The sequence below is a fragment of the Somniosus microcephalus genome, chromosome 4, assembly GCF_052327205.1.
Source record: "Somniosus microcephalus isolate GS21.2 chromosome 4, FLI_Smic_1.0, whole genome shotgun sequence".
In the NCBI taxonomy this organism is placed as follows: Eukaryota; Metazoa; Chordata; class Chondrichthyes; order Squaliformes; family Somniosidae; genus Somniosus; species Somniosus microcephalus.
In genome coordinates, this window is record NC_140990.1 from 281191592 (window position 1) to 281206005 (window position 14414).

The following is a 14414-nucleotide window of genomic DNA, read 5'->3' on the forward strand; positions in this document are numbered from 1 at the left end:
TATGGTTTCCATATAATAGTGGACAGAGTTATGGAATTCGATTTCCCAAAGCACCAGCAAAAAAATCCCAGAATACTGGTTCATAAAAGTAGAATTTGACTTATTTAGTCATGTAAATCAGTGGTCCTGATGTTGACCCCTACATGGCATAAACATCCTTGTTATGAAAGCATTGCTCCTCTGACTCATTAGTAGCAAGGCCATGAGAGATCTGCTAGTCATTTAAAATAATATTCAGCAGTATCCATTTTAAATAATACAAGTTTCTCCAGTTCACTGCTGAGGAAATGTTTTCTACTGTTCTGGAGAGTGAAGGCAATTAATTTTCCCTTTCTGATCCCAAGCACCTGCACCTTTCCCTCCTCCCAGCTTCCCCTACTGTCTTTCACTGCTCTAGCACCCATACCTTTCCTCCTCCCTGGTCCTTCCTGCCGCCTCTTGCTGGTCCCACCCCTCCATACTGAGCACCCTTGCCATCACCCCACTCCCCATTCACCCCCCAAGAAAACGCCTAGCACTAAAATTTTGTCAGTGGCACCCTGAAGCAGCTGACCTACTGTTCCTGTCTTCATGATTCCCCCGCAATACTCGGTGCTCCCACACTCTGCCAGTGCCATCCCAATACTACCACATTCCAAATCCACCAATTCACCACTGCCACAACCAGCATTCCTTCCCTGTGCTCCCACGTCGTCTTCCACTTCTCCCACACCCCAGGACTTCCCCCAGTGCTGCCATGTAACTAAATAAATACTTTATATTGGTTTTCATTTCTACAAATTATGCAACAGTCCCAGTAGTACAAGATAGGTGTCCAGTTAAAACTACTTCAATAGAAGTAATTCAGAAATGGTCCTAGTTAAGATTAAAGCACTTAAAGCTGATTATCCTGCTTGATCTCATTCCATTCACCAAAGAATGCTTAAGAAAATAAGGGTCATCAAATATGATCCACTGGCTAATATATTCAATAGTTCTTTACGGGCTGGGCTAGCTTCCATGGATTGGAGAGAGGTTTATATGCCCAGTTGTTTAAGAAGGGGAAGAAATCAGACCTGAGGATTATTGACTCAGTTTGATGACCAATGCAGGAAAGCTGCTGGAGAACATTATACAGGATGTGATTTATAATCACTTAGAAAGTTTAACGGTTATTAAAGATGCCCAAGATGGCTTCAGGAAATATAGGTTCTATCTCACTAATCTGATTTGAGTTCTTTGAGGAAGCAACAAGAATATTGGATGGTGGTAGTCCTGTTGATGCCATTTCTCTTGATGTCTAAAATGTTTTCCATAAATTGCCGCATAGGAAGCTATTAGAAAATATGAAATGTAATGGAATTATAGAACTGATAGTATGCTGGATAGGTAATTGATTGATTGAAATGTTGTTAGCAAAGGAGCATAATTAATAGGTTGATCTGGAGCCAAGTCATGATTGGAGTTCCACAGGCTCTTCTGTTTGGACCATTGCTGTTCATCATTTTCATTAAATATTTGAATGAGGGGATTAATGAAAACATTTGTTAATTCAGAGATGTCCTAAAAATGCATCAAGGGGTTAGTAATTTAGAGCAGATCAATAGGTTGCAGGCTGATTTAGATAGATTTGGCGAATGGGTCCAAGTGTGGCAGACATTCTTCAATGTGGACAAGTGCAGTGTAATGCGTCTGAGGTTTGGAAATTCCAACTCTGTTTATTTTGTGCAGGAATGTCTATTAAAGGTAATAGATCAAGAAAATAACCAGCAGGAGATAGTTCATAACTCATTAAAGGTTCACAAGTACTATGAAGAATCACAAATAGAGTTTCATGTTTTGTTGCCAGGATTATCAACTATAAAATGAAGGACACTGTACATAAGCTTTGGTACACCTGTATTTGGAGTATTGTGTTCCTGCAAAAACATGGATACTGTGGCTCTGGAGAAGATACAGAGGAGAGCAAAGTAACCTTGGGGACCTTTGTTATTAGGATAGGCAGCAAGAGTTAGGGCTATTTACTCTAGAAAAATACAGGCTTTGAGGGGATATGATAGAGGATTTTTTTAATGAACTAATTGGATACAGTGTAGATATGTGGCTACTTAGATGGAATTATAGGCTACAGCAGTCTCTTGGAGCCTTGCTTGATTGCCTTAAGAAATTGGCAGAGGGATTTTATAGTTTTTTCAGAATTGGCCATAGGTTTTTACTTTGCCAACAGATTGTGTGGTTAGGGGGTGAGTCAATGGTGTATACGACTGCATCCTGTCTGAATGGGGCAGGCTTGGTGGGCCTGATTTCTCTTGTCCCTTCTTTTTCTATGTTTGTATGATCATTTTTATACCCCAGCACCCCACTTCCACTAATGCTGGACCCTGGTGTTCCTTCCTAATGCTCTCAAACACATTGATTTCTCCTCCCAGTGCTCCCACATCCCAAAACTCTCCTCCCTGTTCTCCCAGACTTTTGCAAGCCCCAATGCTCCCACATCCATGAGACCCGCTCTCAATTCTCCCAGACCCTAGGACCAACCACCCAACAAAACCAATGTACATCGACTCTTCCCAGTACTACTTCATGTAGTTTCTGCAATCTATCTCTTTACTAACTGCAAGCTGGAACATCTTCCTACCAGCTTTTCTCTTATCCTGGGCTTTTCAAAACAGAGAAGAGATAAAACTAACCAGATAACTAAGCGATCATGTAATAGTAACAAATGTAATTAATTTAATTTCCAACATAAATATGCACATAAACATAGCATTCAAGCCCACAAATATCACTAGCACTTCTATGAGATCTTATAATAAAAACACAACTGGACTTATTTGATCACCATAAATTAGTGGCCTTGATAATATACTGTATGTTAAATAACATAAAACAATGTATCCTCCTACTTGCATTGAGCAACACTATGGGAGATATACTGGTAGTATATATAAAAGTCTTGCATTTAGCACATGTCTGTCACACACTGTTCAAAGTGCCACAGCAACAATTTTTTTTTTTAAAGCACCAGTCATTGACCTGAACCCTGCAATTTAAAAACGTTTACAACTTCCCTTTGATTGATCTCAGCAATTACATATGTCACTACAAGTAACTGGATTTGCCTACTAAGAGCAGTAGCCTTAAGTGGACAGGAGAGGATATCAGATAAACATTACAATATGCTCCAGACCCCAAACTACTCATGAGTAATGTCATGAGAAATCAGCTAGTACATTAAATGAAATGTCCATGTCCCAAAAGACTGAGCCCATAGGCCAAACAAGGTAAGTTAATTTTGAATAAAACCCCTGAGTGTTTATCAAAATATAATAAGAAATAAACAGAAGATCTTATAGAACGAGTTCTGACGAAAGGTCGACCTGAAACATTAACTCTGTTTCTCTCTCCACAGATGCTGCCTGACCTGCTGAGTATTTCCAGCATTCTCTGTTTTTGTTGTAGAAGATCTTATAAAGGCTGTTGTTATTGTTGTGTCTAGTCATCTTAACCTAGTGTTGAACTGCTTGCAGAAAATGTGGGAAAGATCCCAGATTTCTTGGAATTTTGCTTATTTTAGTTCTGAGTACATAATGTTTCAGATGTGATATTGACCAAACATTGATAACCTTGCCTTACTCGGGGGAGGAGGATTGAGGGGCCATTTTCAGCACATATATACACAGCACAACGATGTGCCAAAGGTTAGTTAATTAATTTAGACTGACTGGCATTCATAGCATCTCTTTCTCTAAATCTCAAAGAAAATGCCTAAGATCATTATTCAGAGCTATTTGTCATTTTCTCTTGCTCAGGCAATTTCTTATCATAAAATGTTTTTTTTTCTCAGAAAAAGCAATTATATGCTCATTTCTGCACAACCCCTGGAGGACTGTGAACATACGAACATACAAAAATGTTGGACAGGAAAAGACCAGCTGGTCCATCTAACCTGTCCCATATAGTTATAATGCCTTACGCAGGATCCATAGGAAAAATCCAGTTTCAAAAACTGAATGGACGTACAAACAAAATAATAATATTCAGTGTCAATAGGCTGGTGATCATATGTTGTCCTGGTTTTTTTCTTTATTAGCATTCCCAAATCTACTTTCAGTCTTGATGAATTAGTCTACAATTTCTATACAGTAATTTAATTAACAGTGGGTGCCATCTTGATGGTAGAATAATTCTCTATTCCATACTTTTAAATGAATTCTGATTAAAGTATTTATTCATCTATAGTATGCAATATCTGTAGAAACCAAAAGAAGTCCAGGTTGTTTAGATGATATGCTTATTTTAAGGCCTTGAAAGAGGGCACTGTGATCTCTGACCACAAATCATAGCCCTTAATCTTTATTTTTTTACCCCCATAGCCTATATTTCTCCTTGTATAAAACTGTAACAAACTTTGGGCAGCTGTGAAAGGTCCAACTGCCATTGCAAAGAGAAGGTGGAACAGGAACATTCCTGCTCTAAACTTGGTTGGAGGGCAAATATTGAAGAATCCAATTCTTTGGATCAGATTCATCCATTGTTTGTCATTTATAAAATTTGAAACTATTTCATAATCCTGCAGGAAAAAATAAACGTACACATTTATTTTTACAAAAGACCTATTATTGTCTGCTAAAAGCTACTTAGCATCCAAAAAATGTTCCAAGGTCACTTCCCATATCCAAAGCTTCACTTATGATATTCAACAGTCTGCATACATTGCTAAAGAATGGACATGCTGAAGATGGTTCGCCTGGCTTAAATTATCCATTATCCAAATTTTGCCCATTCATATGCTGCTGCAGATGGATGTTTACAGGGACTCATTAAGGAAACAAGGATATCCATTATATATTAAAAATGGTGAGTGATTTCAAGATTCTAAAGGTATTGCACCCATAGATGGTGCTATAAACTTAGTTGATTGCAATGGGGCTGGACCTAACGTTACATGACAGCTCCACACAGAGCACACAAGAATCCCAAGGATCAGCCTTTCGGGTAAATTTGAAGTACTGAGAATCCACGAATGTTCCAAATGAGGAAGAGGAATCAGTCACTGAGCAGATGTACCAAACAAAGAAAAAAAGAAAAACTTGTATTTTCTTAAGCAAGAATTGGAGGCCTGATGGAAACATACAGAAGGTATAAAGCAGTAGATTTATGATAGAGAATTGAAGTGCCAAGTCTGAGCAAATAGCAACCATCCTTTGAGCAATAGAACCAGTTCTTCCACCATCTCCTGCCCCAATTGAGAAAGTTTACAGCCCAGCCCAACCCGAGTATCATTTTGTCTCCTTCCACACAATAAACAAGATTTCAACTTCCAAATCCCGCTGGATGCATTTTTCATTCTAACCTGCCCACTGGCTGCCAATCTATTTCCCAAACCTCCATACTGGCTGCAGTTCGTCCTCACAGACTACCCCTGCCCTGTTTCATTTTCCTTTTTACAATAACCACCCCTCTTACAACTGCATTTTCCATCCCCCTACCCTCTCCTTTCCCACTGTCCTTTTCCTCCCCTCACACTGCCTCTCCCTATTCCTCTCCCTCCTCGCCTCCCATACTCCCCATTTTGATTCTATTATTTCCCACCATCTAACCCTGCTAGACCTGAAATATTCAAATTGGTCTTGACTACCCATGTGCAACGTCATGGGAGTTAGCAACCATTCTGTGGCTCAATTTAACCATACACAACTGTTGCAGATGGCAGCATGAGGCAGCACACTGGGATCAAACAAAGGGGCTCATGTTACTAGGGTAGGTACCTCAAACTAGGGGAACACTAGGGGAATGTGACACTAAGGAAAGGGACACAAAAAATTCACAATTCAAAAGCAGTAAACATATAACAAAATATGTTAAACACATGGGCCAGACAACAACAACTGAGCCACTCTGAATGGGTATGCAGAAACATTGATTGAAGCAGTGCAAGAGGCTCATATATGTTGGCGGGAACTAAATAGTGTTTCGATTTTGACAATATTGAGCTGGAGGAAATTAGAACTTATCTGGGCCTTGAAATCAGAAATGCTGCATAAAACAGTGCCAGCATTGGAGTCAATGATAGAGATGAAGAGGTAAAGTTGTTTTTACCAGCATACATGTGAAAGCTAATCTATGTTTCAGGATAATGCCATAAAAGCATCAAATGCAGTGAAATATAGGAAAGGAAAAGTTAGTTGTCTCAGAATAAAGCAAACTGAACATATTCCATCCAATAAAAATAGTGGCCAATTACAGAGATCACTGGGACTGGGCAAAGAACCAAGCAAGAGACCCTCATACATCTGGCTCTTTACTGCATTGCTTCACCTGCTACTAGTGCCAGCCATCCTGGTCTTCCTTGGCTTACTGTGGTTCCTCTTTGAAATCCACAGTGTTGGCTCTGCCTATGGCAATATTATGCAGCTTGCAGCATATTGTTTTTGTTAATCTCTGAGTATATTGTAAGGTTCGCCCCCACCCCCCCGCAATGAGTGGTTCACGCATCTGAGACATTACTTTGGTAGCTCAAATGTCTGTTGACTGAGGATTCAGCAACCAGTTCACTATGATTCCTTATTCTTCAAAGAGTAGTATTTCATTTGATTACCCCAGAATGAAAATACCCAGCATGTGTGCATTATTTTCTGGTGGACATTAATAAAATAATAGCTCTACCTATTAGGATATGCCATACTATTATTGTTAGGTGCATAAATGGATAAATGGCTGTAAGCATACAGTCAATGATACCTTGCACAGTGGAGAAGCTAGCAGTGTTGAAAAGCTCTCAATGCCGCCATTCCTCCTGTTAGTGCAAGCAGATGGATGTGTGGTGAAACAGTGTATAAGTTACCTGCATAATACAACAGTGGACAGCATAGTGACAGAGCCCTGCAATTTCCCTGTGGGTGCTTAGAAGGTCCCTGTAGCCTAAAAATTGAAACCAATTTTTGAAATTTCTTTGCCACTGAATGACAACTGTGCCTGCAGGTTTTCATGGCATCCCTCACTCACAGTCTTTCTTTTGACCTTAATCTTCAGCATGCACTCATGTCTTGGTACATGAGACTGGTGGTGTACTGGATCGAAACGCTGGAGTACTTTGTCCTGAAAGTTACTTTACAAGGTGGCTTATAGGCAACAACAACATGCATTTATCTAGCAGCTTTAACGTAGTAAAAGTACCAAGACGCTTCACAGGAGTGTTATCAAACAAAATTTGACACCGAGCCACATTTGGAGACATTTGTACAGGTGAGGTCAAAGAGATAGGTTTTACAGAGCATCTTAAAGGAGAAGAGAGAGGTAGAGAGGTTTAGAGAGGGAATTACAGCGCTTAGGGCCTAGGCAGCTGAAGGCACGGCCACCAATAGTGGAGCGATTAAAATCAGAGATGTGCAAGAGGCCAGAATTGGAGGAGCACAGATACCTTGGAGGGTTGTAGATTGGAGGAAGGAGCATAAATGTGCTCTATTTTGTATTTTAGCAAAGGTTGTTAAAATAAATGGGTTAATGTCTGTGTTAAAAGAATGTTATTTGGACATGTTAGAATGTTATCCACTAATATCACCAAAAGCCATTTCTAGGCAATTTTCAATGATTGAATATATAACATCAATGTGTCTGTACACTCTACCTGTCACCAACATAATATATAATGTAAATCTAGTAACAAAATGGATAAATGTGCTTATGTAAACTCATTATGGTGATAGTTTTCCATGTGCGTTAGACACCCACCCAACTAACAAAAAAAAATGCTCTCTATTAAAGCTGTCAAATACAACTTAATTGAAAGCTGAAACTGCTGCCTTCCTGACCCGCCTGTGATTCCTCCCTCTGGTCCACAGCCAAAACTGTCTATTGTAGATTCTGTGTGAAACTTCCTTTCTACTCCTCTTCCATCTCTATAGTGCAGCTGCTAACTTGTTTAATAAGAAAACAAACTGATTTTGATCACTTTTTTCCTCTAACCCCAATCTCAATGACATTGCTAAAGAATCGCCTTTCATTGCTTCATTCTAATTGACCAATGTGACCAATATTAAGTTTTATTCCTGCACTTTTGTCAGATCCTCCACTCTGGTCTCCAATAAGACTTGTGATCCTGATGATGTATCATGGCTGATCTATACCTCAACTCCCTTTACCTGCCTTTGTTCCATATCCTTTGATACCCTTACATAAAGGGTGGGTATTTTGAAGGGTGGGTGATGAAGGTGGTTTTGAAAATGAATAGCTGAGGAGAGGGAACCATAATAATATAAGTAACAACATTTTAACCAAAAACTGCAAGAAAGAAACAAATAAAATAAATCAAGATCAATCACTGTAGGTGGACTGTCACAAGAGCGCATTGGGAAATCTACCAGCAGAAATAACTTGGCCTTTATGCTCCTCAATCGGCGAACAGTCTCTGGGTTATGTCTATGTTGCATTTCAGCATGAGTGGAGTCACAGAACAATTCCTAATGAAATATACTCACGATAAACAAATTACATTCCACTGAATGACAGGCAAAAACATGGGCAGGTACAGATCTCACAGCAGCAAGAATCAAGAGTACACGGTACAACTGCATCACGACAAATGAGAATGAAAAGACTTCTTAAAATCATGAAAGGAAATGCAAATATCAATAATCAAAAATGTCAAAATAAAACCCTAACAACATTTACCTTCACATCTTTTTCCTACAACTCCACTGTAGTGTACCTATTACATTAAGGTATCACCAAAATGGGAAAATAAACGAAAAGCTTACACACTAGACAAATTAAGTGATGCCCATAGTCCCTCCAGTCCTAAATCAAAGCCTAACAAAATTTACCCTTCAGTAAAAAAAAATGTTCTTTTACTTCAAAGGCGACTTTTTGTTTAATTTTGCATCAATGCTTAGTTATACTGATAGCATAAACTACGCTACCAGTTTATGTTATCCTTCTCAACCTTACCACTAACTGCCAGCACCAGAATTTTAGAAACCCGTGCTTTACGCCCATCGTCCAGCAGCGTTTCTCTAACGTCCCACAGCTCAAGAGTGACAGGCAACTACCAGCACAGCAACCAACTCACAGCACACAACTGTTGTATCTCCGCACTGCAGAGCAGGGTAAAGCTCCCGCTCAATTTTTAAAAATTATTTTTCTATATTTAAGCAAACATTAAGAAAACAAAATAAATACTTAAATTACTCACCATTGTATAAACAGGATATCAGACGGGTCCCACTTTAAAATTTAGGATACAGCCAGACATAACACACTTGATGGCTGGTGAATTATGTGGCAGGTCCACTTATTTAAACATGATGGCATATGTGGTACCACTGTTATAATATAATACTGTTTGAATCGTGGACAGTTTACCAGAGCATCGGTAGCACACATTCCATGGACTGAGGCGTTAGGGAGGGTGAGCCCACAGTCCCGCACTGCAAATGTTTTTATTTATGTTCTACATAAAATGTTGGCAGCACTCCCCAGCATCTAAACTGTGTATGATTATATCTAACAGATATAAAACATAGATTTCACCTTCACAAATCCTTGAAACTATTATAAGTTAAATGATCGTGTAAAATGTATTGAAATGTTGCAACTCTTATTGTCATAGTAACTAATAGATAATGTGAATCATAGAATAAACTCGATTTTACTGCTTTGATATTATTAAAAGCATAAACAAATTACAATTCCACTGCATATTACAGAGATTAAAGTGCAAATGCTTGGAGGTATGGTACAGCAATTTATCACGAGTATCTTTAAGTACCGATAAGCACAAATAATTGAGTTTATCCTGCACAGGGTTCCTCCTCCTCCTCCTCTTATTAATTGTCGGTGGGTAAAGGATAATGAGAAATCGAGAAATCACTCAACACTTGCGGTGGAGTCTCCAGAGCAGCGGTCAAAACAAAGGATCATCCTGTGAGTTAGGCAGAGAGAGCCTGGCCAGGAGCCGGAGTCTTCATCATTTAACAGCTTTCGCAAGAGGTCGCACATCATCAGCGTTAGATCTGCTTTCGTGGGACTCTCGGGCTAAAAGTAGGGGTGGGGGAGTTCTACGTTTCACAAGCCATTTTTTTTAACTTGGAAAATTAGATAAGCATTTTCAGCATTTGCGATTGTTAAGAACGTCGACCCGTCTTTAACCGTGCGAATTGTGACTTGGCGGTATCTCTGTTACGATCTGTAAATGTCACATCTCGGGTCATGCACTTATTAGGTGAAGTGATCGAACTGCGATCAGCGGCGGGAGGGGAAGTTTTTCACCAAGGTTGTTGAGTGCTGGTGTAAGGAAGGGCTTGCTGCTTCTGGCTAAAGCTCAGCGTCCGGAGGGTTGTTTTTTTCATGGAATGGTAAGGTCAGAGTTACATTAGTTACTGACGAATCAGAACTAAAAAGAAACTGCCATTTTAATTGACAAGATTTATGAACTCCATGTAATTTCTTACTATTATGTACAGAGCGGCAGGAGCACAGCTTCTGGGAAGTGTCCACATTATGAGGATCCTTCTGATTTTAATTTATCTGGACACTATCATAACAGTAAGTAAACTGTTTCATTCTCATTTTAGGTGGATATTTTACTCGCGTGTTTATATGAATTTATTTGTATGATTAGAAGTTGATGCAGGAGAAAAAGTCCGAATACTTTTAATACCGAGGCCATTTTACATATTTACACAGTTAAGATGTACCATCTAGTGGGGTCCAGGGAGCAGGAGGGTTGGGCTCCTGATAAGCTTCAATTACTTGTCCTTTTGGAGCAAAGACCAACAACCCGATGTCAATGATTAGTCTATCTGCCAGGTTCCAGAGAGCTATTTTGATAATCTTAATTCAATGTCCACAGTAATCCCGGAGAACGTTAAATTGACTTAAGTGTGGCAAAATGTGTGTTAACGAAATAATAGCATGCTCCACGGCAACACCGTATTAAACACTATTAACAAGATATGTGTCATGCCCATGAAGTATGGAGCGATCGTGCTCTGTTTTAAACTGATTCATTCCAACTGTTGCGCTGATCCAAGCCACTTCTATTTACTTCGTTCATAATGAACCCACACCCAGCTCACTGTACTCTGATGCTGCCTATTACGCAGAGCTCACATGAAACTTTAAACGGGGGTGGGGGGAGATGTTTGTCAGTGCCAAAATTCAAAGAAGGAGGGACCACGTTATTTACTTTGTTATAGATTTCAAAGTTTAGATGAAATAGCCAAAAGAGCAACTCCAGACGCAGACATGCGTGGATAAATAAATTAGAAATAATGTGGGAAATCAAGAATCTCGCAATCTCAATATTTAGAACAAAATCGAGAGGAGGGAATATTGTTTTTACGCCTGGATAGCATTCTGCTGCACGAAACGTTAGCGTCTTAACCAAAGACTATGTGAATGATATATAGTATTATTTATCTATTTCTTCAGGTGAAAACCAACCCACCAGAATGTGACCTACTGAATATCCTCAGAAAAGAGAAAGAGCGTTGCTTTGAGATATTGTCAAACAATAAACTTGATTCTGAAATGCAAAAGTTTGATGCAGGTAAGCCTCCAGGTATAGAATGGAGCAGGTAATATAAATTGGCGCACCAGTGAACTCATTTTATGTTAAAATTTAATTTAAGCCTGAAATTAGGGTTCTGGGATACTAACATAAAAACACATAACGCATTCCTCTCACCACTATTTTAACATAGGCACTAACCCGCTTCCTTAAACCTATTAACATGTCTATTACAAATTCCAAATGAATGTGTTAAGGGTTCATATGCCAGTATCCCATTACTTCAGCCTCATAATTCTTTACCAGATTACTGTCAACACAAGCATAAACAGAGTGTATTGTGAAACCCCTCAGCATATGGTTCATATCTCATAAATCACTTGTGGTTTTGAATAGAGATACAGATTGAACCAACTAACATACATGCTGTGCTCTAAACATCTTCTTTAATTTTCAAAGGAACAAATCTCCATTAATTAGAAGATGATAACTGTTGTCCTAAAGTATGAATAGGATTTCATGAGAATTATAATCCTAGTATGACTCATATCCCACAGAGCTTCATAATTCATCCTCTATTTAATTAATAATAATTTGTTAAATGCAATTGGTCAATAAGTTATCATTAGGCATGTTTAACTGTTACATTAAAAAGATATACATGCATGGCTGAGCGGCAATGTGTTACGCTGCATGTGGGAATTTAAAAGAACAGAAAATTCAGATTTATTTAATTAGCAATAGATTGTGTAGACTTGTCAAAGATTTTGTCAGCTATCTTTTTATTTTTCATTTCAGTAATAAAAGTGATTTGCATTATTAAAGGCATTTGACATAAACATTTACAAAAGAGTCTTCAGGTTTCCCAGATTTATATTTTTTTGACATGAGGGATTGTGTATTTATGTTACTATTATTTCAGCTATTATGTGTCCCAGCTTGACTGAGTTGGTGGCAATCTTTTCTCTGGGTCAGAAGGTTTTGGACTTGAACCACATACCAGGACTTGATTCAATAATATAGGTTGATACTTCAGTATAGCAGTAAGCCAGAGTTGCATTGTTGGAAGTGCTCTCCTTCAGATCAGACTTTAAACTGAAACCTAGCCAACTGGACATTAAGAACCAAGGGCTCAGTGTTGGAAGCACTACAAATTTACACCAATGACTTGATTCTTAAATTCATTACAAATTTGTTAAATTTGCAAATGATACTAAACTAGGAGGGGCAGCGGAATTGAAGAAGGTAGTTCAGAAACTGCAGAATGAGCTAAACAAAATATGTGAATGGGCCAAACAATGGCAGTGTAAAATGTAATACAGGCAAGTGTAAAGTATTGCATATAGAAAGGCAAAATGGGCTGTAGACATACTTCATGAATGGTCTTGAAATAGCTAAGGATGAAGTTGAAAAGAGTCTTAATCGACCCAATGTTCAACATGCTCAGCTAATGTAGAGCAGCGATCAGCAACAACAAATTGCATTTATATAGTGCTTTTAACATAGTAGAATGTCCCAAGACACTTCACAGGAGCATTATCAAACAAAATTTGACACATAAGGAGACATTAGGACAGGCGACCATGGTCAAAGAAGTAGGATATTGAACTACAAAACAGAGATTACAAGTCAGAGGAAGTTGTGATCTAATTGCACAGTGCTCTGGTCAGACCGCACCTTGAGTACTTTGTCCAGTTTTGATCGCCAGAAACAAGTGAGACATGAGACTACTGGTGGCAGTGCAGAGAAGAGCCACAAGGGTCATCTCTCATGTCAGGAAAGACTAGAGTGATTTGGGCTTTTCAGCCTGGAAAGGAGGAATTTGAGAGGTGATCTTATAGAGGTACACAAGATAGTAAATGGTATGGAAAAAGGGTTAATCTGGAATACTGTTTGAAATTAAACTGTAGAAGTAGGACAAGATGGACACAGGTTCAGTCTTGTAAAAGGCAACTTTAGGATAGATATCAAGAAATTCTTCTTACACAGAGAGTGCTCAACACTTGGAATAGACTTTCAAACTGAGTAGTGGAGGAAAAAAACCCTGGAATCATTTAAGAAAGAATTAAATGCAGCAGTGGGGGAGTGTAGGATTGTTCTAGATTGATGAATTAAGCTGTACCAAATGGCCTTCCTCATCCGTAAGTATCTTGTGATCTTGTGATCCTATGGCACTATTGAGGAAGGACCGGGGTTAATTAATTCCTGATGTCCATGCCAAAATCCTCCTTCAACCACTACTAGCAAAAAGAAACCAAGGTGAGCCAGTCGTTGCTTTTTGTGGGTTATTGTTGGCACATTGTTGTGGATATTGTTGCCTTATGATGACATAACGGTCACTGGACTTCAAAAGTGACTCATTAATGAAGCCTATTGAGACTTTCTGATGATAGGATAAAGCAGTTTTTAAAAGGCAACGGTTATTTTTTAATATTTCAAATGTTAACTCCTATACTTGTAAAAGGAAAAATAAGTCTGTGCAGCCTGATAAATATTTTTTAATACTTCATTGTAAGCTTTCAAAAAGAGTGTAAACTCAAGCCAGTACAAACCAACAAAAATACCATCCACAATGAAAACCATTTTCAAAATGTAGAAGTATTCCATAAATGCACTTTGGACTTTTAAATAGCAGATCCTATCAATAATGTCCTCTATAAATTGAAATTACAAATAATAATTTTACTCTATCTTTTATTTTTTGATATCTAAAATCTGTAGCATTTCCAGTAACCATCTGTTCTTGATTCTAACCCCAACTTCTTTCCAAGATTCCAAGATATTTAAGAAGTATCATTCTAAATGCAGTAGAACATTTATATGTTCTAATTTATTTTTCAAAGAAAAGTTGATCTTAAAATGGACTTAACTGAGACAAACTGTAGCAACTACAATGTTCAGTTTAGCAAGGATTTAATTTTAA

At 38.4% G+C, this 14414-nt stretch overlaps 1 protein-coding gene across 1 annotated transcript in view; it reads left to right on the forward strand.

Moving 5' to 3' along the window:
- Window positions 1-4905: 4905 nt before the first annotated feature.
- The window catches only part of LOC147120509 (secretin receptor-like), a 64476-nt gene continuing 54967 nt past the window's right edge, over window positions 4906-14414 (forward strand). The window contains exons 1-2 of the mRNA XM_085984229.1: window positions 4906-4977; window positions 11413-11530. Coding sequence (XP_085840355.1) covers window positions 4906-4977; window positions 11413-11530 — 190 coding nt within the window. The remainder of the gene's footprint in view (window positions 4978-11412; window positions 11531-14414) is intronic.